Raw genomic sequence first — 27,518 nt, forward strand, 5'->3', positions numbered from 1 at the left:
GTGACTCGGCCTCGAGCGACTTGTCCAGTGATCGAACACTTAGCATGCAGGTTTGTTAGAATGATCGTTAGTTAAGTTCTTGGATATTTTTTGATAGACGCCCGATCGTTCCGAAACGATTATTTAAAATATTACCAGAGTGTTGAAGATCTTCGTTCACGGTCTCGTTCAGTAGAATAAGCTTCGACGCGATGCAAAATATAAAATGCAACGTGACATTATAAAATTCCACTTGTCCAATGATCGAACACTTAACATGCAAGTTTATTAAAATGATCGTTAGTTAAGCTCTTGGATATTTTTTGATAGACACCCGATCGTTCTGAAACGATTATTTAAAATATTACCAGAGTGTTGAAGATCTTCGTTCACGGTCTCGTTCAGTAGAATAAGCTTCGACGCGATGCAAAATATAAAATGCAACGTGACATTATAAAATTCCACTTGTCCAATGATCGAACACTTAACATGCAAGTTTATTAAAATGATCGTTAGTTAAGCTCTTGGATATTTTTTGATAGACACCCGATCGTTCTGAAACGATTATTTAAAATATTACCAGAGTGTTGAAGACCTTCGTTCACGGTCTCGTTCAGTAGAAAAAGCTTCGACACGATGCAAGATATAAAATGCAACGCGACATTATAAAATTCCGCGCAATCGAAGTAACTTATTCAACCGTCTTCTTCTGCTGGCATTATTAGAACATTGTTCGACAGACGGACGTTACCAAATGCTTGCACTTATACATTCGACGTCGTTGAACGCGACTCGTGGCAGGAGCTGATAAATGAATCTCTGAAGGCGCAGTCCCGATGAACCCGGTTCGTTACATTAATCATCGAACGGGATCCGAAAAGAATTCTGGCCGGGTCAGCGATTAATTTCCAAGTCGCCGACCGGTTTTTCCTGGGGACAATTCTGCGCGGGATTCGGCTGGAAGTTTTCGGAATTTATAAATGAAAATTCGCCGGAACTCCGATCCAACCCTTCCGCCCCGAAATTGGCCGGCGCTCGGTGAATTTTATATTCAGGACATTACCGCGTGCTGAATTATTTTTCAAGTTCGGGCCGGGTCGGGCCGGCCGGAGGCTGCAGCTGAAGTAGCCTGGCGCTGCCGGTGGAGCCTGTTTCCGGTCGGGAGCCTTGTCATGCAGGCTCGACCAACCCCCGAAATCCGTTTCGTTTCTCCCTCCTTTCGTTTCACCTCCCCTCCCTCCTCGTGCAAGACTATTCGCTAACTTTTTCCGTCGGGATAATTCGATTTCTAACGGTCCGCGTAGAAACGACGGCTCGTTGTTATTTCGTGCTGGATCGTCGAATTTTCGGGACTCGAGGACAACGAGTATTTCGACGGCAACAATTCAAGGGTGCTTTGCGTCGATAATTGCTCCCAGCCGGGCGGGATTCACGATTATTACCGGTTATTTGCATTCAGTCACGAACGAACGAGTTCGAGGATAGTTCGAAATGTCCTGGGCCTTGCTAAATTGACTCGCGTAGCTGTCACCCCGTGGAAATGCTGACGATGGTCGTAGACCCGACTGGACAGGGTTAGCTAATGTTTAGCTTCAGGCTGAAAGGGGAGAAACCACTCGGATTCAGCCCTCTTCCACAATTTTTTAAATAGAACCCCGTGCCCGCCGTGTTTTAAAATTCATATCGGAATCGATGCGAGCGATGGAAAAGTAAATTCTTGCCCGTCAGAGTCGCACCTTGATTTCCGATGCGACCGGCCAGCTTATTTGTAATTCATAATGCAAAATTGTTCGAGGGGACGGCGAGGCAGGGTCTGCGGGAATAATTCCGTCGCCGACGGAGTGCAATATCTATTCTAAGTTCGGAAAAAGCTTCGTCCGTTCCAATGGTCGAACGCTGTGATTAAACCGCCGGTACTTCGAACAGATTTATTTAGAAACATAACGTACAAAGAGTGCGACGCGTGTTCGAGCGAACGAAACGTGAACAAGCAGCGAATGTTTAAAAAATAAATTCGTTCTTCGAAGTGCATTAAGAATACGCTTAGAATACTTTAACGAATAAATACTATGCTAAAGCCTGCCTGGACTGTGGATGCTCGTGAATTTTCGAGAGTTCGCGTACGTTTTGTCGAATCGTTTTTAGAACAATTTCACGAAGACGCCTCGTTCGAAAAAGCAACGGGAGAAGATTTCTAGAGAATCGTGCCGCTGCGCTTTTAATTGCATCCGCGCGAACGCTCCACAGTCCGCGCAGGTAATAATCATACTTTTTAATTAATCGTACGGGCGACGACAAGTGGAAATCCCGACTTCAGTTATTTACAAAACTGCCGACCGTTTTCCCCGACAGAGGCTCGGCGGCTCATTTCTACGGGCGCCGGCGAATAAAGTTATGAATTAAAGATTTCATTAGCGTCCCGGCTCCTTGGCGCGGAAGAGGCATCGACGTGGCTAAGACACAGGATATCGAATTACCCTCACATCCTTTGACGCCGGCACGGCCACTTTAACCCTATTCACTTGAAGAGGTACGCTCAAAGAAGCGCCGTGAATTGCCACGGCGAATTGAAAAAGACGTGCCGACGCGTTGAGATCAAGTGCAGCATTGCGGCTTCGCTTACTGAATTATTTACGTAAAAAAATACGTTCGACGCCCCTTCTCGCGGCCACTTCACCGGCGAATTCCGTCCCGAACGTTTCCTTCGGCCCTTTTGTCAGTTCTCGTTTGTCAGTTGCAGCAAGCGAACAGTTCGCGGCGTTAAAAATTCACCAGCGAAAAGAGCTTCAGCTTTTCATTCTCTGGGAGTTATAATCACATGTTACGACGCGATCTATCGATTAGTCGAACATTCTCCACTGAAATCTGAACGGTCGAAGCTCCAGAAAGTCTCTAACACTGTCATTCACGCTAATAACAGAGTAATGCGGCTGCATTATAGATCGCACTGACTTATTTAGCATAAATCCATTAAATTGAATAACTTTTGGAGTTATGGAATTGATTCAGTCTACAGTTACACGACGTGCAGTAATAGGTAATGAGCTTAAATGTACGGTCGAGTGGAAATTGTGGTCTACGGAAATTAATACGAAGTCATTCACTTTGTTAATTATGTTCCTAGAGAATGAGTATGGATTAAATCTACGTGCGCTGGAAGCGAGAAGCTTGCCCTTTAAAATGAATTTTGGTCCAAATCGATAGCACTAGTGGTTCCGAAGATATAAGGGTTTAAAGGTGACCATGTCAGAAACCCGCTGGCGCGCGTCTCTGACCCGCGCAACATCCCCTGACCAGCGCAACGTCACTGACCAGCGCAACTCCGCGTTATTGAGGTAGGTCAGTGCTGCAGCGGCGGCAATCACATCGCAATATCTCAGGAACCAGAAGTCCTATCGTTATGGGACAAAAGGCATTTTAAAATAATTCTACTGTCTTCGGAGGACGTCCAAAGTTTGAACTTGTTTGGTTAAATCTTCGCGTATAAAAAAATGATAAATTCTGGAATCGACAATTTACAGTAAAAATAGAAGCTTCTAGCTTTAAAATGAGCTCAGGATTATTGTTGCACGACTCTTTCTTACGAATTTATGATAGCTTAAATATCGAAAATTAATTAAAAATTATATATTCTGGAATCGACAATTTACAATAAAAGTAGAAGCTCCTTGCTTTAAAATAAGCTCAGGATCATTGTTGCACGACTCTTTCTTACGACATTATGATAGCTTAAACATCGAAAATTAATTAAAAATTATATATTCTGGAATCGACAATTTACAATAAAAGTAGAAGCTCCTAGCTTTAAAATAAGCTCAGGATTATTGTTGCACGACTCTTTCTTACGAATTTATGATAGCTTAAACATCGAAAATTAATTAAAAATTATATATTCTGGAATCGACAATTTACAATAAAAGTAGAAGCTCCTAGCTTTAAAATAAGCTCAGGATTATTGTTGCACGACTCTTTCTTACGAAATTATGACAGCTTAAACATCGAAAATTAATTAAAAATTCGAGTGCACTGAGACTTTCTGGACTTTATAAAATCTTTTATTTCCATAGATGCACTGAAACGGAATGAACGATTCGAACGACCAATTCGAAACTTCAGCCGCGAATTCTGCGAAGTCTGAATGCAAGTTCCAACGAAATCTTCTTACACTGAATAAAACGATAATTGTATCGACAAGCCCATCACCTGAATTCTTTAAAAGTTACATCAAAATCCTCTGTCCACGATGCTTCCTGACGGAACGCCGTTACATTTTCCGGGATTCTGACGTCGACGCGTGTCCTCGCTCTATCATCGACGATCCCTAGGTATCTAGCTTACGATCTAGCCGACGTCGCTCGAATTTCTGGCGCATTCCCTTCAATTCCGGGAACGGTCGAGCGCGGAGGCGCGCGTGAAATACTGTCGTGGTGCGGCGCTATTGCAGGGAAGTTTGGCTGTTTCGCGCGAGTATTAGAAACCACGAGAACGGAAGCAGAAGTCCGGGCCAGTGGCTGACGTCACATCCGGACGAGACGTATCCGGCGTCACGTTGCATGGCTTCCGTACGTTCTCCTGAAACAGAAATAAAAGTCTGTTTCTCTCTGTGCTTTCGCTTTTGTCAGGCGCGGTTTCGCGGTGTTTGCGCGGCGTCTCGCGAAACCCGAAGGCGTTCGTCGGATCCGCGTACGAGCGCGCGAACCTCGGCCACGTATCCTGAAAGAATAATGAAACCACGGACTCGTAAATCAATGTCCCCTGGAGACTATCGGATTATAGGTTTTTCCTGCGTTGCCCGGGCTAGTCGTCGGGAAAGGTCTTCATTAATTACCACGCTCTTTAGCGCGGCGACGCCGGGCCCGGGCCGACAAATAATTGCCCGCGAGTTCCTCGAACCTGAGTAATTCCGCTTCACTAATCTTCCGAAAGCAGCGTTCGCTTTTGGTCGCGAAAATGCCCACGGCTTAGACGGACCGCCCGAACCATTCGTGCACAATTCCGGCAACGTTATTTACCGTGACTCTTCGCATAATTAAAAAGGCTCCGCGACGAGATTGAATTAAAGAGACGCGCTTCGACGGATTACGCTGCACCGTCTCGTGCGTGCTGTCATTTTTTCGATTAATTCTTCTGCCGCGACAAAAGCGAAACCCCTGCAGTCGGAATAATTATCCTCTCTTCGCGGAAATATTATTATTACCTTAACACCTTATTCGTCGGAACAAAGAGAAGCTGAGCCCGTGGATCCGCTGTCCGGATCTTTGTGGGCTTTCGAATCTCCGCAGAAAAAGTTAAAATAATTTCGCTTAGACTGTCCTGCTCCGGGAACAGCGCATCCGGAGACCCGACTGCGTTGTTTCGTCGCAGCATGCGGCACGAGAATGCAAAGTATTCCGCAGATAATTCCCCGCGTAAATGCTACCGTATCCCTCGCGAACGTAAAGAACGTGCCCGAGCAGATGCTGTTAGACACGCACAACCGTCAGACTATAGGAGAAGCAGCGAGTACGTTGCCAAACCCTATTTCACATGGCACGTGTTATTACATTGCTCTCGAAGAGCTGTTACGAAGCCAGAACCCATCTGAAAATTAAAATGTCCAACGATAGAGTACGGCGAGTGCCTTGTAACTAACTCGGCAATTCGATGCCGGCGCAATTAAACCCTTTGCCGTACCTAGGGCTCCAAGGGGCTCGGGATTTAAACGTCTGCTGTCGGTCAGAACGCTCCAAAACGCTCTCTTGCCTTATTCGAATTGATGTTGGAATTTGTATCGCGTTGTAAGTAGATTATTTTATGCAAAAATTGATTAGAAATCGGGCGAGAAAATAATATCAACGATAAAACTCTCTTAGTTTATTTTCTATAATTTTTATTTTCTAAAATTCGACTCGGCCTCGGTAAATTTAAATTATGTCGACGGACATAAATCGACGGTCAGGAGGCAGCAGTCCTTTGGTAGCGTCAAAGGTTTAAACAAGCCTCGGAATTGCCGAGCAATTCGCCGGGAGTGCGGAGTAATTGGGAATGCGCCGCGAAGATTTTTCCGTCGTCGTCGTTCGGAGCGAGCGGGATTTTCCGGATTTCGCATTTATGGGGAGAAGTAGGCGAACGCGTTTCGGGGCCAGCTGTCGATTGCCGAACCGGATACGGAAAATCGTTGAAGTCGTTAACGACGTGGAAGCCCCGGGGCTGTAACTATTGGCTGTTTGAGGCTCTCGAAGCAGTCGTTCTTAGGCGACGCTTTACGGGATCTTGACTTTTTTCGAGGAGCCGCTAACAGGTACTTTATTTTCTTGAAATGACTTTTCTAACGATTTCCTCTCTGATTACACAAGCCCTGATCCCCTAATGACAGAAATACGAGCGATTCGCCGGAGAAAAACGAGCGGGCGTCCGTCTACGCGCGTTGAGAACCGTCGAAATTCTTTCGCGTTTCTTTCATGTGCTTCTTCGTCGTCTTCTTCTTCTTCTTCTTCTTTTCGTCCTTTCGCCTGCTTCTTCTTTCTCGTTCGCCTGAAAGTGGTACTTCGGCGTTCACGCTCGATTCACCGGCATGTCGGCAAGCGAATTTCCCGGGCCGCCCAACCCGCCGGTAATTATGCTTTCATATTCTCGAACGATTAAGCGTTCAACTTTTCCGGGCTGTTACTTTTAGAAGTTTGAGTTACGACGCGGCTCCCTGACCGCGTGGCTATGAATACCGTCTTTTGATTAAACGCACTTGGAACGTTAAATACCGCACGGCGAATCAAATATGTAGCCTGTAAACAGTGTTCCCGGAATAACTTCTGACTCGCTCCTCGTTTCTACAATTCCGCTGAATGATTCGCGACTCGATGCTTTTCCACGTTTAGTTATTTTATTTCTCAACGGGCGAATGTTTATTATGAGGTAAAAAAGCATCGGTTGGCGACAGTTCTTCTAAGCTCTAAAGTGTCGATTTTAAAGCGAAACGTTAAAGGACAATATCGTGTAACCCGAATGAACATTGAATCGCCAGTTTTGGAAGAAACGAAGCGAAGCATTTCGTGCTGGATTTTCTGCTAGATTTTCTGCTGCTTTCAAGCATAAGTTTGTAAGCTTTCAAGTCGAAAGAAGCCATATTAAGGAGCGCGTATTTTATCTTGTTTGCCGGAAGATTATGGCTCGTGGAATCAGCGTGTACCTATCGAAATATCGCGCTGCATCATTCAGTTCCATCGATCCATGAACTTGTGGAGCCTGGCGGATCCAATTTAATCCAGCAAGGATCGATGATAACTGGTTCTAGAGCGTTGGCTTCGGTTTGCGGGGATCAAATGGTCACGACCGGCGCAGACCGAGACGCATGACCAATTAGGAGGCTCGCACGAAATACACGTCATTAGTCGTATGAATCGGCAGTCATCGAAGATTGGCTCGGATATTTAAACGGGATCGCTGGTCCTGTAAGAGTCGCGTGAAGCCCGCCATTCACGATCCCAATTCCCTTAATTGCTCGTTTTCGCATTGCCGATTTTGTCTCTTCTTTATGGTCGTACTCCTGGAACTTCGATCATAAAGAGTTCGTTCTATATTGATCAGATTGACTGGCAGTGCACTCTTTACGGATCCCAAAGATTTAAACTATATCAGCAACAACTACTGCTATAAAGCAGTAGCTTAAAATTATTTCCACCAACCACAGTGTCTGTGTGCTTGTTGAACCCAATATCGAAGCGTGTGCATGTATTTTATTCTCTAAAACGTTTAATATAAATGTATAAGTAACCCATTGATTCGCTATATTCGCTATAAATCTCACCCGAGATTCGAAAGCTCGTAATAAATAAAATCCATTTTCCAGAACTGCGAGCTAATAATCGCGGGACGAAGCGGGGAGGGTAACGCGCCTATAAAGAGGTCGACCGAGCGTGATTGTAGGGAGGGAATACAATGAAAGCTAATCCTGAGAAACCACAAAGTTCACCGCATCGTCACTGCTCCCAAATACAGTAATCCACGGCTGGCAACCCCATTGGAAACCGCAGACGTTTCCAGGCCCAACACGTGATCGGCACACGTGACATTCTCATCGCTAATACAGGCGTCAGGTGGGGGCGCAGGAGGGGCGGAAGGGTACAAGGGCCGGGTCTAAATCTTTGCCAACACGATTCAGTTTACGGTCGATGGAGTCTCCGAGGCATCGGAGCCTACCCGCTTGCGGTTTACACAATTTCCTCGGCGTTCGAGGAGTGTCGGCTCCTACTTGCCTCTAGCCGAGAGCCCGTGGCCGGAAGATCACGACGGCTTCCGGACATCGGTGCTCGCAATCCTCTCTCTTTGTCTCGCCTTCCCTGTCCTTGTCCAGGCCGGGTATCAAGGGTAGTTAATTGGCTGCCGGGATAGGGCACGGTCAATTGACCGTTCAATTAGAGTGGCAGGGCATCGACGGATTTTCGGTTAACGTTGCTTGGCATTAATCGGTGATCTCCGGCTCCCAGCGCCGAATATTCGTCAATGACACCGCGAGCCGCCTGGAAGCTTGAAAGTGAAAATAATCCCCGGCATTATGGATCCCCGGATTTATGGTTGCGCATCCAAGATCGCCTACGAGGCTTGTAGATCCGGCCGAAAGCTCCAAAAAAAAATCGAACGGTCGACTTCGATTCGGAAAATTTCCTGACAGCCTTCACACCGCGCACTTTGCCGAGCTAGATTCGAACGGTGGAGCTTGCATGCGCTTCTCTGGAGAGGGGGGGAGAACAGTTTGCAGTGTCGTTTCCGTAACGAAGCTCTCAATTTCCGAGGCAGCACGTTCGATGATGGCGTTAAATATCTCACCGTCTACGTTTCACATCGAGGATTCACGGGTTGATAATATTTCATTGGAATTTCTATTACACTGCCGAATGAAATCCCCGTGAGAACCTCCATCTGGCCCGACGAAGTAAGACGTCCAGACATCCCGGTAATAAGTCTCAACATTATTTTCTGTCCGACGGGTTCCCGGCGCTCCAATATGTCGCCGCCCCAGCCGAGAGATTCATGGTCCGCTTTCGAGATTTTTAAATATATATATATCTGGCTCTCTCTCTCCCTCTCTCGCTCTCTTCCTCTCACTCGCTCTCTATACATATATATGTACGAGCGTACATATATACATGTGCGTGCATCGAGCGGTACACGGCCAGGAACTTCGTAGGGAGTTTAACACTTAACGACTCCCCGAGCTGCCGTTTATACGGCACCAAATTTCATTCCTGTCCCCTGTCCCCCCCGCTCTTTTTCTCCCCTCGCCCCTCGCCACGGCATCCCGCCGGCTTCCTGCGATATTATTAAATTTCAGACCCGAAATATCCGCGCGAATTGCAGCCGGAGAATTCATTTTCTTTCGCTCTGCTTTGTCTTCCGCATTATTAAAAAATTCATGATGCCGTTGCCGCGGAACGCGAATGAAACTCCTCGACCGGACGTTCATTTCATTCGATCGATTGGTACCTGTGCTCGGCCCGGGGTTCAATCGATTCCTTCCACCGAAGCGAGAAGCAACGCGAATCGGCGATTCATTGTCGGGACGAATAATTCCATAATTCCAATTCTCTGTTTTCCTCCTTGCGCGGGAACGTAATGTTTTATGCCGCTGGGAAAAAAATTTCTTCGCTATTCGACCATCGGGGAACGTTTCGCCGAAGATAATACCGCGGAGGGGGAATTCGCATAAATAATTCGCCTGGGCATTGTTCTCGAATTTCCGAGTGAAACGTTCGGTGCCCGATCGAGGCCGGCTTACGAGTTTTACATCGTAAGTAGAACGAGCCGAGCATTGCTCCGGCGAGATCGGTGAAACGCCGCGCCGTTCCCCCGCGTGAGACGGAACACTCGCTGGGCAGAAGTGCTCGCCGAGGTTCGAGTATCGATCGGTTTAATGACTCCCAGAGCATTTCCAAGCAACGGCGAAGTAGCACTCGAAGAAAGATCGACTTCAGGAACGCGCGGGACACGGGACAATTTCGAAGAGCTCCTACGGGAAACTAGACGACGACCTGGAGTGGCACTCGCGCAACTTTCGGGGCTTGTAGATCGTTCGCGAATTCGAGGCAGCGGCGCGAGCTACTCCCACCGTCGACAGTGCAGAAATCGATTCGTCGGTTCGCGCGCGAAAGCCGAAAACAAAGGACGAATGGAAACGAATCGATCGAATCGGCTAATGATCGATTTGTATTATCCGTTCGGGCATGGAACGTTTACGGCGCGATTCGGCTCGGCATAAACGTATGAACGTTCGTGCGCGATGCGTTTCAGAGATATTACGACCGGCATCTTCGAAAAACGATGTGTTGCTGAAGCTATATATGAGTGAACGTGCTTGAACGAACTCGTTCGTACGATGCAGAACGACGTTAATTTCTTATACTCGCTTCTTCGTCGCGTAATGATGATAGTGCTATGCTGCTTGCATCTTCCCAAGACGAATGTAAAAAACATTTTTAATCGACAGTTAGGCTTGCCGATCGATGACGCATTTGCCCGAGCCGAATCGTGCCACGACGTTTCTTCTCTGAGCGGACAATATAAATCGACCATAACTCGTCCAATATCGCAGATGACCGGCAAACCGTGATAATTGTAAAAATAATGACCGTTCGATAGAGCCGAGGGCCGGACGGGGGTCTCCCTATTATTATTATCTGTCGCAATTAACCGTCGAAAGAATAGCAATTAATAATCGACGGTGCTCCGATAACCGGGCCGATGAAATAATCACGGGGATTTGACCGCGAGAGAAAAACAATGAGAGAGTAATCGCGGATCGATTAGCGATGGTAATGGTTTCGCGGTAATTCGCCGCGAATAAAGCTCTCGTCCCTGGGGATCGTTCAAACGCCACAGGGCCGATACGCTAGGCCGACCTTAATAATTTTCCTTAATCACTGCATTATATATTTTAATTCGTAGCGTCTGATAGCGGCAGGGCGCGCCGCGCGCCGAGCAACGCCGGCCCGGCCCCCGGTGATCTAGAGTTCTTTGGTAAGCCCGGTAGGCTGGCTTAGCGGGGCACTTATGGCTGATTTATACGATCCATTACCACTACCACTGACCCACTAAGGCCGGCCGCCAACCGAGGCGAACCGGATCAGCGCAGCTCTTAAGGCTGATTCGCAAGGCCCGTCGGCGTTGGCCTTAAACCATCCGCAGTGGAGGGTCGCTTATTAAGGTCAACGATGAGATCCACGTTGCTCTCTGACGCAGATATCAATAACAATGTGCGGAGCTGGTTGCCCCGACATCTTCGGCGAACGAGCGTTATCCCAGGCGCGGCTAATCCCCGGCCCTCCTCCCTCCGCGACGCCGCGATCCGTCTTCCGTAACGGCGAACTTTCCACGCCCGCTGCCAAAACCAAGCGCGATTCTTTTCTAATTGCGCCACCCGCAGCTCAAACAGTCCGGCCCCGCTTTTAAATCGATTCGGCGGAATAGACTGCGGCTGCTTTGCGGCAAGTAGATCGCGCTGGTCGCAATCAGGCCGGCCCGGTAAAAGTCCTTTGTGCGTGATCGTCGAGCCCCTTTCACGGATCAAAGTCATGGAGCGCTGTCACTGTTCTAACAAGTAGGATAAATCTCCCCTCCGGCCGGCCGAAATGGTATAATCTCTGTCCAGGTGAAATTGGGCTGTGTTCGGACAAGTGAAACAGGAATGATCCCGGTGGAAATAAAATTCGGTCATGAGAGCCGACGGACGCTCTTTGGCTGACAAGTAGAATCGGACCAACCGGTAGACAGACAGACACACGTTCGTTTACAATAGCCGGTGTTTCCCTTTGAATTGTCATTGACCGGACGAATTAAATTGCAACAATCTCTGTCGAAACGAAATCGGTCAGACAAGTTGGCGAATGCGAATGTAGAATAGGACAGGCAAAATATTCGCGTACAAAAATCGATGTTTATTTTTCGCGAAGCTGGAAGAAGGTAGAATGAATCCTGTCACCATACCAGCGAGTAGAATAAATTCTGTCACTGTACCAGTGAGGACAATAACTCCATCTTGGCTCAGACGAGTGAAATTGTTTTCGTTAAAATTCAAAAAGCTCGGAGAAATGGTCGAGCTTCGCGGCGGAAATAGGACAAGAATGTTCGCTCACAAATATCGATGTTATGCATCGGAAGTCCGAGAAACGTGTAGAACGAGTTCGGTGACTGTTCTGGCGACAAGAAAAAAATTTTGTAACAGTTTTAACTAGCAAAATAACTCCGTTTCCGGTCAGAAAAGTAAAACAGATATTATCTCCGCGAGAATAAAATGTTGGCCAGACGAACGACAAGATAAGTAGAATAGGACGGTGCGCGGTTAGACAAGAATGTTCGCTCGCAGAAATCGATGTTCCTTCTTCGAAAAGTTTTGAGACGGGGCTTCGAGCGCGGGTTTAAGGACGAGATCCCGGCGCGCGTAAAATCCGTGGCGGTTAAATCACGGACGCGGCTTTAAAGCGGAGTTTCCGCGCTATTACGGCGGAGCGACTTAGGCGGGCCGAGTCGTTAGCCAAATTTTTCCTGCCGGCAAACTGTTAAACTCGTGCTCGGGGGCAGGACGACCGCTAAAAGCACGCCGGGCGGTCCTTAATAGCGGCCGGGTCCGCCTGAACACGGGCCAAATATTAAAATCTTCGCTCACCGAAACAAACATCAAAGAGCCCGCCGCGAGGTCTCGCGTGTTGCGAGCTTCAAAACGGATTCCGGGAGATTAACCTGGGAGACCCGTGGATTCCGGGACCCGAAGATCCTCGAAAAACTCAAAGCGAGAGCCCTCGAACCTCCGAAGGAGGGGACAGAGATGGGAATCCGGCGGATAGCGCGGGGGAGAAGAAGGCGAGGCTGTTAAGAAGAGAAGCGAAGAAGACAGCAACCCGACGAAAACGGTGACTGCGCGAACGTTCCGAGAACGAAACGGAAAAGTTCGGGAAGGCCTCGAGAGGGTTTTCGAGACGGAGATATCGAGGGCGGAGCCTCGAGAGCCGCGAGGACTCCGGTGATGTGCAATTAGGAAAATTGAATTCTGCCGTAATTAACTTTCTTAATTAATAGAATCGGGGAATTGTATCTTTAATCTGGCCGCGTTTCTCGAAGTGCTTCTGGCAGCTTCTGTCACCGAGTGCAGCCGAGGAGTTTCCGCGTTCGGAAGCTCGGGACGAGGCCGAGCGAGCGGGAAGAGCGGACCGGAGCGAAGCGAGGAGGACAGAGTCGGGGATAAGACAGGATTGTTGCAGGAGACGGTGGCGACGACTGCGTCTGCGAGGACGAACGGAGGATGGGGGACTCTCTGTAAGTTTTGATATATGCGCGACGTTATTTACGATCGCGCATAAGAATTAGCTCAGGAAGCAAGGCGTCCTGCGCGCGCAAAAAGCGCAGCTTCGTGCCGCGGACTGGCACTGCACTCCACCGGTTTTTGCGGAGCCCCGTTGCGTCTAGCTTCCGCAAAAGTCGTTAAATCTCGCGCCGCATTCGACGAATCAGCCAAATGACGCTTCTTGCCGCGGCTCTGTATCGATGGGTGCCCGAATCTCTCTGCTACATTATTCTTCTGTTCGTCGTTACAGAGAACGAGCCACCGGTTCCGTCATAAAGACGATCGAACGGCCGCGTGAATCATTGAGGGACACGTTCGGCGAACTATCGCTGCGACTATTGATTCGCATGAAAGATACACGGGGCCGCCTCTGTTCCTTCGGCGAATGAATAAAGGAAGCGGTGTCCGGGCACCGCACGAAAATCGCCAAAGAATCGTGAAAAATTAACGCGGCCAGCTCCCGATAGCCGGCGCTCGTCAGAAAGCCACCGAAAGTCATTTTTCTCCGGGGGGCATTCAGCGCCGCGCGCGATTAATTAATCACCGGACGTCGATTTCGCCGAGTCCGGGGATCGATTAATAAAACCGACCAGTCGTCGTCGCCGTCGCCGCTGACGTCGCCGCCGGCTCGTTGTTTAAGACGATCGATGCGCGGCCGCGGCCGCGTTCGCGTTTCACGCGACAGAAGCGATTGGGCAGACGCCGCGCAATTTCCCCGGCGATGTTTACGGGATGGAACGCGTGTAATTCGCTGCACGCCCGTAAAAATCGGCCCGGCCGCCGCCTTTAATCCCGCCTTCTGATGGGAACACCTCCGTTGGCCGCGATAAAATGCGTAAACCCGCAATCTGCGGGACGACGTCGCCGGAGTTCTGATTCATCGGCCGCGACGACGGCCTCGAGCTCGCGCGCGGAATTCTGCTCCACGGAAAATGACTGAGAAACGAATCCACGTGTGTTTTGTTTCGAACGATCTCGCAGTATGACTCGCGAGGAGGAGACCTTTATTATTCGCGAGCGATTTGGAACGCGATCCTCGCCAAATATCTTGACACACTTCGACTCGTAAAATAACTTGAGAAGTTTAAAAATTCTGAGCTCTTTCATGAATCGACAGGCTTGGATGGTTGCAGAGAGGAGGTTTTTGGTCTTATTGGTAGTATTCAACACTTGATGGATTCTATACAGGGTGTCCCAAAAATGTTTCGCAATCCGGAAATGGCGGGTTCCTCAGGTCATTCGAAGCAGCTTCTTCCTTTACAAAAATTTTCTCCGAGGCACCGTTAACGAGTTATTAACGAAAAACAGTGACCAATAAGAATCGAGTGCGGCTGACGCGAGGCGGCCCAGCCAACCAGCGCACGAAGCCCAGTTACGCTTACTGGCTCGGTCGCCTCGCGTCAGCTCAGCTCGCCTCTCATTGGTCACTGTTTTTCGTTAATAACTCGTTAACGGTGCCTCGGAGAAAATTTTCGTAAAGGAAGAAGTTGCTTCAAATGACGTGAGGAACCCGCCACTTTCGGATTGCGAGACATTTTTGGGACACCCTGTATATTTGTTCTCGAAGTTAACGACACTGAAGAAGAAGAAGAAGAAGAAGAAGAAGATTTTGATGAAGATGCTGCGCCTTTGGTTTGTTTCCAGTCACGATTTACTTCGTCTCGTCTCGTTCATTTATGAACAACATGAATTTCATACGTTTTATCCGATAAATATAAAGTCAATTATGCCCGGAAAATGCTATAGTCGTTAGTCATCTCACTACGATCGCCTCCACTTCCCTAAGTTCCTTTATAAAGGGCGGAATAAGTAGGTAAATTCATCGGTCGACTGAATTATTGCTTGAAGTCGAAGTGAACCGAAGCATTGGACTTCTTACATGCGGGGCAGTGAGAACCGAGGCGGTCTGAACGCAGGGAATAAAACTGAAAGTTTTCGAAGTTCCAGGTCAAACAAAAATTTGCCAGCCATTAGCCGTCCAGGGTACAAGCAACCCCTATTGGTCTTCGATAAGCTGCCGCCCGATTGGTCGCAGCAAATCTCTCGGAACTTGGTGTGCTCTGTCTCCAGTCTTTGCTCGAACTTCGAGAGGAGTGCAACGAGTGCTAAGTTCAGTTATTAAGGAGGATAACTCGGAGCGAGATTGCCGACTGCGAAGCGAGGAGAGAGAGAGCAATTACAGCCTGGAAATCACCGGCCACGCTAACACGTGAGTACAGTCTCTTTCGATGGAGTTTCATCGAGCGTGGAGCGTGAACGGTCGTTTAAACAATTTCATTCGCGTCGGCGTCGGGGCGATAATAATTCTCCCGTAGATCCCGGCGCCCGCAATTTATTCAGTTCTACCAATCGGAGCCGGTGTTTCATCGTAGCGCTACGTTTATGCGATATTTACGGCGGTATTTATGAGGATATTTGCGTGGGTGTTCGCTCGTAAAAATCATCTCCGCGTCGGGCCACCGTGACGGTCGCGTTTAATTCCGGTAGGACGGTAATTCTTTCGGGAACCGGTTATGCGATCGGGCCCATAAACATGCGTAAATTCGCAATTTGGAAAACCGTGCGGCGAATCGCCGAAACTCTGATTTATCTGCGCGATCGATGACCAGCCAGCGTGCCGAGCGCCGGCAAAATGTTGCCGGGCCGATGTAACAAACGACGTTCCCGAGCATTTCATCATACCCGGTATCGAGGTATACAAATTTTGGGGTTGTAAACCGAGCATGATTCGCGGTGCACGTGTGCTTTTTACGGTCTGCCCGCGTGCGGCCTTCGATCTGTGATTTCGGTTCGAAACTCGGCCCCGATAGTCGCGGCGAAGAAGCGCGGATTTCGTTGCCGTCGATCACGATGCATGGAAAACATTAGCATCGGCTTCCACGTAATTTTCGTGATATAAGTAATAATTAAAGTTAAGCTACTCAAATATGTACCCCGACGACGTCGGTCCGAGGACTCCGGATTTAGAGTACATATTGAAGGAGCCGAACTTTCAAACTTATATCTTAGAAATTAGCAAGTTACCGCGTCATTCTACGCTCCGAGCTCCGCCGGGGAATCTCGCGTTACTTTCGGCGGTAATGAAAATGAGGGACCACGCAGCGCCCCGCGACGACGAGCCGACAACAGCGAAGACGCGTTTAACGTCCGCCGGACGCGGAGAAATGGCGGTGGCTCGGCAGTCGCCTATAAACCGCGTAAATTCGCAATCTGCGAAACTACGAAACGAGTCGGCGAAGTTCTGATTTACGGCTTGTCCTGGCGGAGCCTCGGGGTGGCCCGGGAAGGGCGGCCGGCGGATACGTGCGGATGTGCGCGCGTGCACGCGGTGGGCGTCGCGACGCGGCGCGTCGGTCGCCCGAGAAAAATGCGACTCCGCGCAATAACTTCCGAAGGAGAATGCACGATAATAGAGACTACTGGCTGCGAATTCCGCATGCAGCTCTCGCGGCTCGACTCACCGCTTCCCTCTCTATTTCTCGCGAGGACACCGCCACCGACACCCACGCCCCCCTTTCCCCCCCTCGCCAGAACTCGCGCTCCTTCTTTCGCGGCCGCAAACCGGGACCGCGGCGAGCCGAGCTGCCCTGAGCCAGACAAATAGTTCCGCCGTGAAATACCGCCGCCTCCTTAAAACTTTAAAGTGTTTCGAGTAATCCTAAGACGCGACTTTAGATCATGGGCCATCCCCTGCTTCGACTTTCCTCTTCCCGCTGGCACCGCCGCAACTCGCTCCCCCCGGATCGAATATAAATCGTATTTAGTTGTTTCGCCGCGGGACTGGATTTTTCATTATGCTCGCCGCGGAACCGAGAATTCTCCTCGGCCGGCATCGCGGCCGGATACCCGGCTGCAGCTGCCGCGAAACTTTCGCGAAGATTGCTACGCAGCGGAGCTTTATTTTCGTGAATTACGAGCTCCGAGATTTGTGGAAACCGAGCTGCCCGGCTAACGATTGATTATTCTACTCGCGACGAGGTTCTACCGCGTCGTAATTCGTACTTTGTCGATATATCGTTTGTAGCAACGTTTTAAGTACGGAAAACCAGGCTAATGTCAGGGCCAGTGGCTATGATCTACATTTTAAGTAGTACAAGTCAATGATTGACGAGTCGAAGGAAGAATATATTGATTTATTTGCTGGAAAACCGACTTGCGGAAATGTCGGTACTAGGGTATTATTTTCTACACTATTTGTTTGTAGAATGAAGCCAGTTTGAGTGTCTGGAAAGTTGATCATCTCGACGGGAAGAATTTTTAAGTAGCAATTTTATCGACCGCTTCGCAAAGGTTTCATTTGCTTGGAATCATTAGTGTTAGAGTCACGGTACAAAAGCATTGTTTTCTATACTTTACTATTGTAGAATAATGCCGGTTTACTCGTATTTGTCGTCGGAAAACTTATTACCTCGACGGGAACAATTTATAATTAGTACGAGTCGCCGATAAATGCACCTTGTCGCATTACAACGTTTCATTTGCTTGGCATCGTAATTGTTAGAGTCACGGAACAAAAGCATTGTATTCTATACTCTACGATTGTAGAATTATGCCGATATTGCTCGCATTTGTTGTCCGTAAACTTATTACCGCGACGAGAACAATTTTTAAATAGTACGAGTCGCCGATAAATGCGCCTTGTCGCGTTCCAATATTTTTGTTCGCTTGAAAAGCAATTTGTTGGAGCTGCCGTAGAAAAACATTGTGCTTCTACGGCATGGCTTGTAAAATAACACCGGTTCGTCATTGCTGAAACAGTCTAACAGAATCTGTACACAGGAAATGTTGTAAAATGAAACCGGCATGGCGCGGAGTTCGGAAAGATTTTCATGTGAATTTCCGGTGCTCACCTGGCTCGACGAACAGCATGACAGTGTCAGCGCGTCCCTCGCTCGGTCTGCAGGCGTATTTTCCGACGTCGTTCGGCGTCACCGACGCCAAAGTCAATTCGGAAACGGTGCGTGCCGCGCCTCGCTCCGTCTCGACGTTGATCCCGCCTCGTGCCGACTGTAAACAATGTGAACGCCAAACTGCAGCACGGAAATCTCGCCGGCGCAAACGGAAACCGGTTGTTTACAATTAATACCGCCGTATTTGCGAAAGCACGAATCATACACGCCCGTGTCCGGCGGCCCATTGTTGACCGCGCGAATATTGCGATTGAAAAATATCGGCCGGCCCCCGGAAAATTACATAAATCCCACGGAGGCTGTTAACGGCTCGTAATTTCGTCATAAATCCGGCGGGATGTATTGCCCGGAATCTCTGCGAATAAATAAACGTTCGACCGGGCCGGTCGGTATCGCGACCTCGATCTTAACCCATGCGTTTTTCATTTCGCCGCGGGAACAATTTGGCCGATAATTATTTCCACCCGGCTTTAACCGGGGAACGACGCGCGCACGCGCGCGCGCTGCCGAACCTATTCGAGAATTTATTTGTCCATTTTAAATCCCTTCAACGTTAACGTTCCCGTCCCCCGAAGAACCGGCGCTGCTAAAAATATCTGCTCAAATTCTCGTAAAACACGCTCGACGAAACGTTAATCCCTTTACACTAAAACCGTGGCGGACTTTTTATTCAATCATGGTTGTTGCGATATTCGAAGCAAAATTCAATTTTTCGGTTTCCTCTTTGCATTCACCTTGTAGACCCGTTGTTTCGATAAACAAATGCAAAAGGGAAAGAAAGTAAAAAGAAAAGGAATGAGGAAATAAAAAATCATTGCAGAGATCTCCTTCGGCAGATACATCGCTCCAGAAGCGTAGACGAAGAACGCGGCCCCTCCGCCGATTTCAATTCCGCTCAGCTCGAGGCCACGCGGAATATTCTCCGCACGTGAACAAAAATGTCACACGCGGACGAAAAGGTCGATTCTCGGAGCTTCGGGCCCTGTCGTCGCTATGATTTACGATCATGTTTCTTCGGTCTCCGAGTCGAGATTCCGTCTCGAGTGGCGCGAGTAACGGGACGACAGGACGAAGCGTCGGGACGCGCGGCATCGGAAAAAATTTCATTAGTGTCTCGCCGAAGCTTCTACGGACGGCCGAGAGAGTATGGGATATATGCGTTACCTGGAATGTGAGGAGTTTGTTATCCCGGAGCCACTGAACGCCTCTGACGGGCCTGGTCTGATACGGGGACAATATGACGCACCTCAAGGTGATCGTCGTGCCCGCCAGCACCTTCTGCTCCCGGGGACCCATTATCGCCGCAACTGGCGCCGTGCTCTCGTAACCTGCAACCCACGCACGGACAAATATCATACGACGGGTCGGCATCGTCTGCCGGCGAGATTAGACGGGGCTTAAAGCGACGCTAAATGGTTTGTCAGCGGCATCAGCGCGTGTCAAGCTCATTATACCGGCGCGTCCTCGTCCGTCGCTGCGAAAGCTCGTCTACGAGGTTGCAACAACACGCCGAGCTTCCATGCAGACTCTCGCGATACTGGAATTGGTGCGCGTCGTCCGGTTAAAAGTCGAGCAATTAGCTGCGGCCAGACGGAACAGTTTCCGTTGAGAACGAAATTAGTCGGATTTTTTAACTTCGCTATCGAGAAAATTAAGTTCGGTCGCCGCTCGACTCCGGTTTCCGATCGGCGTTTGCTTGTTCTACTTGCAACCACTGCGACGTTTAATTCTCTCCTCTTTCGCGATTCCGATATAATTGCGTTCATTGGATCCAGTAGAAGTGGTCTGCGGTGGTCAGACATTTCTCTACTTGTGTGATCTCGTGATGCAGCCTCTGTTATTCGAATCACGTCGCAGTTGATGAATCATTTCCCTTAATCCCTTGCACTGCAATTTCATTCGTAGCGACGTTAATTAGCACTTATTCGTACCGAAGAGTTTCCGTAATTGAGTGGGTCATCTGTTGGTTTCCTTATAAAATTGTTACGAAAAAACCGGTTAACGTTTCTCAATCCTTTTTGGTAAGTAAAAGTAAGCCTGCCGATTAACACTAGATTTACGGAACCCGTCAAAATGACGGGTTAGGAATTTTTTAATTTCATTCATATCGTACAGGTACATTTACGAGTTATTTATTCAATTTATACAATACTCACGGCAAATGTTAGAATACAACACTTGTTCAAAATCAGAATAAATGTCGCATTGTTACTAATACAAAAGCAGCTGTTTCTTGTGCTCCGTAAATCGAGTGTTAAATATGATAAACAATTTCAACGCGCCACCCTCGCGAACGTGTCGTGGCCACCGCGCAACTGCAATCTGTCGCCGCTGCAAGCGACTTAGAAAGTTCTCATTTCGCATAAACGAGTGCTCGCAACGAATGCAGCAAAGGGTTGAGAGAACAAGCGACGAGAAGTGTTCCGTTTTCTGGCATATTCTTAGAAGCGTGACTAACGATTCGCAAGACGCATTGTCCCTTCATTACCGTTAATTAGAAAAATACTCGAGCCACAGGACTAACCGCGAGCGCGTATTCGTTCAGGTGTTCATCCACCGGCGACCAGACAAATACGTTACGCGTGCGGTAACGTTCCTAGCCGGTCGACACAAATAAACAAATTACAGTCGGCTGTTTGAAGTGACGTTAAGCGGCTCGTTGCGTCGAGGACCGAGAAAGTAATTACTCGGCGTGGAGCACGGGGGGCGGTAGGGGCGAGGGCGGTCGGGAGAGGGTTAAATCCATTTCACGTTTCTGCACGGCGGGAAAGAGAGAAGCCGGTTCGTTACACGGTTATGGAGAAGACGAGCCGCGAGGTCAAGTTTCCACGAATCGGCTCGGATCAGCGGCGGGACCCGAGATTCCTTGGCTTCTCGATGACTTCATTAGACGATCAGCCTCCGTTCCTTGGTGTTCTCGTGATGAAAACACCCCTCGAGGCGAATTAATTACGCTCTCCGGGTGGAAATATCGGCCGGGCGGAAGTTCCGCGAAGCCGCGGAACGATCGACCGCGCCCGGCGCGGCGGAACGAACTTCGCCGCAACTTTTTAATTGACAGCATCAGCCGCGTCTGACGTATCGCGACCGCGCGGTAATTGACGGCGTATATTCGTTCCCTCGCCTTTAATAATCCGTCGCGGGATTGCCGGGTGTTGTCCGACGAGGCGGACGAGTCGGCGAACGGGGAAACGAAATAAATGGTAACAATTTGTATCCGAAGGATTCGCGGCTCCGCGGACGGCGCGCTGACTAATCGGTCCGCATTAACGTTGCGCAATAATTTTAATTAATGCGCGCGGACACACGGGGCACAGCGGCGATTGCCGCTGAAACGGCGGAAAAGAAGGGAGCACGGTGGGACGGGCTGCTGTCAAGTTTGTACATTTTAATTTAGAGGGCCGGGGCCAAGTACTCGTTTAATATGCGTGCCGCCGTGAAACGACGCGTTCTCCTTTCGCCGCGCGAGAGCGTTTCGTTCGCTCCAGTTCCCAGCTCGAAATCGAATTCTTCCCGCCGCCTTTCTTCTCCACCCTCTGGCGACCGACCAACCGTGCCACCCCCGATCTTCCATTCCCCCGCGGGGCTTGATTTTATTTCTGAGGACTCGATAATTCCCGTTCGGCTGAATCCAGGATCCGCTTAAGCCGAGGCGAGCGCGCGGCGATTCCTGATGAGCGGCGAATCACGAGCAAATTCTTCGGCATGTCCTTTCCGTGACCGTGCTCGCGCTTCACGATTTCCAAGCTGACGGAAACCTCTAAAGCGTTCCGTAACGATCGGCTATTCAATATGTAATCGATTAATATGTTAACGTTCCGAAGGATATCGGAATTATTCGCAAGAAAATCGGAATTATTTTTAAGAAAAATTTTCCGTATTTCGAAGACAGATGAACGAGTTCGAAAAAATCGCGGTTTCCTTAGTTATTCCCTTGGATCGATTTTCTTTTTCAAACTCCTGAATCGGTGGATAAATTCTGCGAGACCGGATTTAAAATCGATAAATATTTCAATACGATGCACGAGTAATCGGATGCGAGTTTCTATCACGTTCATGCTGTATAATTACTGCTGTTAATTGTATATTTACCCGTATATCCGCGACTGGTATTATCATTCGTATATACCAAAGGGAGCACTCCCGTGTACGAGCAAGTTGAAGAAAGAAGCATTCGAAATATTCAGCTGTTACTGCACACAGCTGTCTCGATCCTGCTATGAAACGGCGCGCTTCGACACAGAATAATTACTCCAAGTCCGTGGGGAGCCGAACCTAATTCTATCAGCGCGTGCTTAAGCTCGCTGCGTTTGTGAAATATATTCTCGAAATCTCGTCCGCGAATATTCTTATGCCGCCTCGACTATCCCGTAGTGTTACAGTAATTACCGCCTAATGAGAAGATAATGAAATTCGCTGTCGCCGCGCACGGAAGAAAGTTCATTTTAATTCGACGTGGGAAACATTTTCTAGCATTTCGGGCGCTCTCCCGATATCGCGAGCAACGCTTCTGCAGGCTGCCCTCGAAGACTCCGTGGCAACGGGGTCACTTAAAATCTGGGCTCGAAAACCAGTGGGAAGCGCGGCAAGGCGGGTAGAGGGGCAGGGAAGAGAGCTTGTAGGCCGAGGTATTCGGGAGGAAGGAGGATCCGGCGCGAGGAGCGGTCAAAGGCCCGGAACGAGACGTCCCAAAGGGATCACAATTACGATTCACTTACCGCGATTCGGGCTTCAAGTTTCGTCGCTGTATTAAAACGTGACCTACTTCTGGCAGCGCCGGCCAGGGAAAAGAAGTAACTAAAAACCGGCGAAAGGGCCAAGCAGCAGCGATAGTTGCTCCCGGAAATTGGAGTTTGAAGTGCGAACAAACAAGGGGCCGGCGCTCGAGACGAGCACGCGGCCTAATAATTCATTAGACGAATTGCGGCCGGAAAACAATGGGTTTAGGGGCGCGGCGGAAAGCGTAAGGTATGCGATAATGTTGGGACGATTATACATTATTCAACGCTGGGATCACGGTCGAGACTCGTTTAACGCGGCCGTTCTCCCGGGCCGAGTCCTTTGGAGACGCACCGCGCGGCCAGGTGACGAGGAAAAAGACCCTGGAAGGAGGTTTTCCAGGACTACCTGGATTAAGGATAATCCTATTAGACTCGAATTAATCCCGCCCTCTCGCACCACCCGCCCCCGCCTGTTACTCGGCGAACTGTATTTCTCCGCGGCGAAATATTACGTTATACCGTTATTACTGCACGCGGCAGCCTGTTTCTTCAGCGTGCTACTTTGCTTTCTTTTTGCCCGCTCTGCGACACTCTGCTTCACCGCTGAATTTATTAACGGCGTACTCCCCACGGGCCGATAATCTTCGCTAAACGCACCGCGACGCGAACAACCGGCCACGTAAACGCGTGTAAATCTTTCAACGATCCGCCGACGCTGTTGCGCTTTTCGCCGAGACCTCGTTCACGAAGTAACACAGGTAACAAATTGGTAAAATGCACCGCGGTTGCAGTGCAACTCCTTCTTCTTCTGAACGAGAAGAATACATGTTCACGTATCGCGATCCATCGGAAGAGATTCGTGCAGAGTGTAAGAAGTGAATCATTTTTGCGGATCCTGAATCGCGTTGATCGTTAATACGTGACGCGATAGGCGATGATTATAGTAATGTCTCTCTAATTGACGCTCAGATTGTCCATAAAAATGGACAATTTGGGAAGAGGAGATACGATTAAATTGAATCTTGCGTCTCGTTTTTATAATCATCGATTCTCAACAACTATAAAAACGAGGCGCAAGCCTCGAATAATCGTGTCTGCTCTTCCCAAATTGTCCATTTTTGTGCACAATCTTAGCTTCAGTTAGGGAGACATTATTGTAGTCCGTGGATTTTCATGTAAAATAAGAATTGTTCGCACTGATTGCAAGACGCGAAATCTCCACAGACATTTATCTCTGTGCTTAATAATTCGAATGAGTTTCACATAAGCCAACGGTACCTTTAAATTTGTCGAACGTTTTCATTGTTTTCGATCTGATCTACTCATTTCCGTCATAAATGCATCAAATCTACGGTCTAGTAATAATCATTTTCTCTTCGATCAAAGACATATTTTCGCATCGCACGTATTTTTTAGCTAAGCATTTTTCATCAGGAATGCTTGAATTTGAAATATTATCCATTCGGACATTAAGCAAACAGGAAACATTTCATTCATCCCGCGAATACCGTCAGGCATGAAAAGGGATCCTTTGATTCGAAGACCTTCTAGCCGTCGGCAATAGTTTTTAATTACTTTAGAGTGTACACAGCAATTATAATATTCCACCTGCCTTTTGCCGGTTTCATTCTGCGAGCATATTCTAGCTCCGATTTATCTCTCATAACGTGAGAATACTTTGTTGAATAACGATAACGCATTTTTCCTCATCATAAATGTCTAATCTGTTGAACAAACTCCGGTCGCGCGAACGTTTGATAATAAATTATCTGCGAGAGGCGTGTACCAGCCAGCTTGTTTAAATGTTTCCCGTGCTAATACAAGAATCGTTGCGTGAACGTTCCCATAATGAACGATGTATAATAATATCCATCGTGCAAACATCGCGACGCATGCGTCGCCGTGTGGAAAGAGCACTTACGGAATAGGGGCTCGAAACGTACAAAAACAGGACACTAAATCGCGTGACTCGCGTTACGATTTCCAGCAGTCCTTCGAGGATTGCAAAATTTGAACAAAGAGGATCCGCCGATTCGCAGGAAAATTACAACAGAAGGAGACGTCGACGGCTTGATGTAATATTTCGCCTAATGTTTCGGGTATCCATCAGGGGGCACGTTATTTATAAGCATGCGATACTAATGGAAGCTGATGTATTTCCTCGACAGAAAAGGGTCTTCGGTGACACATTTATACACCGTCGGCCCGTTAAAAAATCATCCGACAGCCGGCTTTTTATTTCACCGGCGGATCCGGTCGACATCAATCACTTAAGGATAAGTGCGCTTCTTCGCTGGCTTTGACGGCCGGGGATCCGTCGTCGATTCTTTTTGCAGCGTCCTGCTAGACGCTTCATAATTCTCTCCGAGTTCCATCATTTCATCCCCGAGACGCGAGATTTCTGGACCTTTTCTATATTGCTGCCGAGCCGGGATCCGCTCTCTCTCCTCGGGGCTTTAAGTCGACGATAACCGGCACGGAACGCCTCGCAAAGATCTTTCTTTGTCCACCCGACTAAATTGCCAACCAATTGGCATTTTAATGAAACAAAAAGATTTTCGAGCAGTCGGAAAAGAGGTCTGGATCGGCGGAATTCGAAGAGATAGACGCGAGCGAGAAGCGTAAGTTCGATGAACTGCTCTCGCGAATCACGCGGGTCTTATCATTCAGCGCGCCGATGATTACACGGACAGCTTCGGACACAATGCGGACTAATTGTACGATTCCGAACGGAAATTAAAGTATCGCGGCAAGTATGCGAATCGAGTAACAAAGTTGCCGAGCAACACACGCGGTTTCTCGCTCGGAGAACATTTCGGAGATATCGAATTCGCGACGTCGCTGGAACGGAGACCGTCGCGTGATTCCCGAATGAAAAATTAACAGGATTCCGGTAAACAGCGACCGAAACCGGCCCTGTTACCGAAATAAACGAACGGTCGCGAGCCCGAAAACTTGCGAGCGCCGGAATAAGGTCGGAAACGCAGTTTAAGTGTCGTGGATCGGAACTAGAGTCGGATAATCCGCCGAAAAATTGTATTTCCATGGAAGTTTGTCGAGCGCCACTGGAAAACGAGCTGAAAATATTCTCGAAGTTTCTGCGACGCCGAGGGAAAAACATTATAGCGAGAGGCGAACATATTAGACTTTGAAATGCGCCCAAAAATGGGTCGTTCCCGGTTTGCCGCGGGTCGGTAATCGTAATCGAATTTTGCGACACTTAACTTCGAACATTGGATTTCCCACGAAAGTCGGCCAGCTTGCTGCGACCTCTCTCTCTCTCTCTCCTCTTTTAACAAGTGCCGCATATTTTTTTAAGCTTATCCACCGTTCGCGAAAACAATTGTTATACCCGAAGGCGCTTCCTTTTAAATCCGGAGTAAAAAGATATGCATTTATTACGGTGTTCGCGGTATTCGATTGTGTCAAAGTCTGCGTATTTCCGGTGCATATTCCGATATAAAAAATATAATAATAAGTAAAAAGAATATTAAAGAGAAAAAGTCTGTGAAAGCGTCGTCGAGGTGCATCGAGTTCCGCATATTTCTGAAGCTTGTCTGTAATTCTATGAGTCAATAATTGCATTTTGAAGCACTTCTTTTAGATCTTGGTAAATTATTTGCAGACGAAGCAAGCGGCAATTAGCGAGAATAATTACCTGTATAGAGATTTACATTCGCAAGAGGAAACACCTGAGGAAAAATCTTGTAGCATCGGATTTCTGATATTTCTGAAACTTATCTAGAATTCTCGTAAAACAGCGAGTTTGTTTTGGATCCGCATAAATTATTCGCGGGCGCAACAAGCGACAATTAACGGGAATAATTATAGTAGCATATACGGCGATATTCGCCGTAGGAAAAATCAGCGGAAGTATCAGGCGGCATCGGATCCCGAATTAAATCCCGCGAGTAGCCGGCGCGGCGGAACTTTCCGATGTAGTTTTGATTGCATCGCTGAAGTGTGAGTATCTGCGCACTGTCAACAGCCGACGAGAAATTTGCAATAAAACGCCGGGGGTCTCCGTTCGGCGATCCGTTGTGGGATTGTTTGATTGAAAATATTTTTTAATCGTCCCTGGAATCCACGAGCAAAATATCGTGTCACAGGGCTTGTTTACGTCTGCCGGTAAATTTCGCATCGGCGATCGGCGGCGCGCTGCAGATTTTGATTTATACGCGGTTAATTCGCGCCGATCCGGAATTCCTCCGCGGCGCGGCGCGTTCGATTTATTTCGAGATCGCGGCCCGCGATCCTCCCTCGACTCTACTACAATCGAGGCTTTAGGCGAATCGCGGGAACGGCTCGACAGAAATAGAGCTTCGGCACCGCGCGTGACGCTCACTTACTTATCCGTGTCTGCTGAGAATGCGGCTCGTCGTAGCCCTCCGGCTTGTCGGCATCTGAAAGCAAGGCGCAATGGCCGGTCATCAAAATGCGATTTGTCATACGCGGGCCGGGGCCCCGGCGACAGATAAATAACCTTCGAAATTGCACCGGGGAATCGGACCATTCGTTTCCTGCCTCCGCGCGACCCACTGCCCGGAATCTCCGACCGTCTTTTCGGCGATTGTTCACTTTTTTCCCGAGCTCAGAGAA

At 48.6% G+C, this 27,518-nt stretch overlaps 1 protein-coding gene across 3 annotated transcripts in view; it reads right to left on the reverse strand.

Moving 5' to 3' along the window:
- Window positions 1–1,893: 1,893 nt before the first annotated feature.
- LOC117223709 (zwei Ig domain protein zig-8) overlaps window positions 1,894–27,518 on the reverse strand; it is a 154,611-nt gene continuing 128,986 nt past the window's right edge. For all 3 annotated transcript variants that reach the window (XM_076521237.1, XM_076521235.1, XM_076521236.1), the window contains exons 5-8: window positions 27,269–27,322; window positions 19,363–19,526; window positions 18,139–18,295; window positions 1,894–4,551 (exon numbers count right to left, since the gene is read on the reverse strand). In XM_076521237.1, the coding sequence (XP_076377352.1) occupies window positions 4,415–4,551; window positions 18,139–18,295; window positions 19,363–19,526; window positions 27,269–27,322 (512 nt within the window). In that variant the 3' untranslated portion in view covers window positions 1,894–4,414. The remainder of the gene's footprint in view (window positions 4,552–18,138; window positions 18,296–19,362; window positions 19,527–27,268; window positions 27,323–27,518) is intronic.

Source organism: Megalopta genalis, chromosome 4 (assembly GCF_051020955.1).
Source record: "Megalopta genalis isolate 19385.01 chromosome 4, iyMegGena1_principal, whole genome shotgun sequence".
NCBI lineage: Eukaryota > Metazoa > Arthropoda > Insecta > Hymenoptera > Halictidae > Megalopta > Megalopta genalis.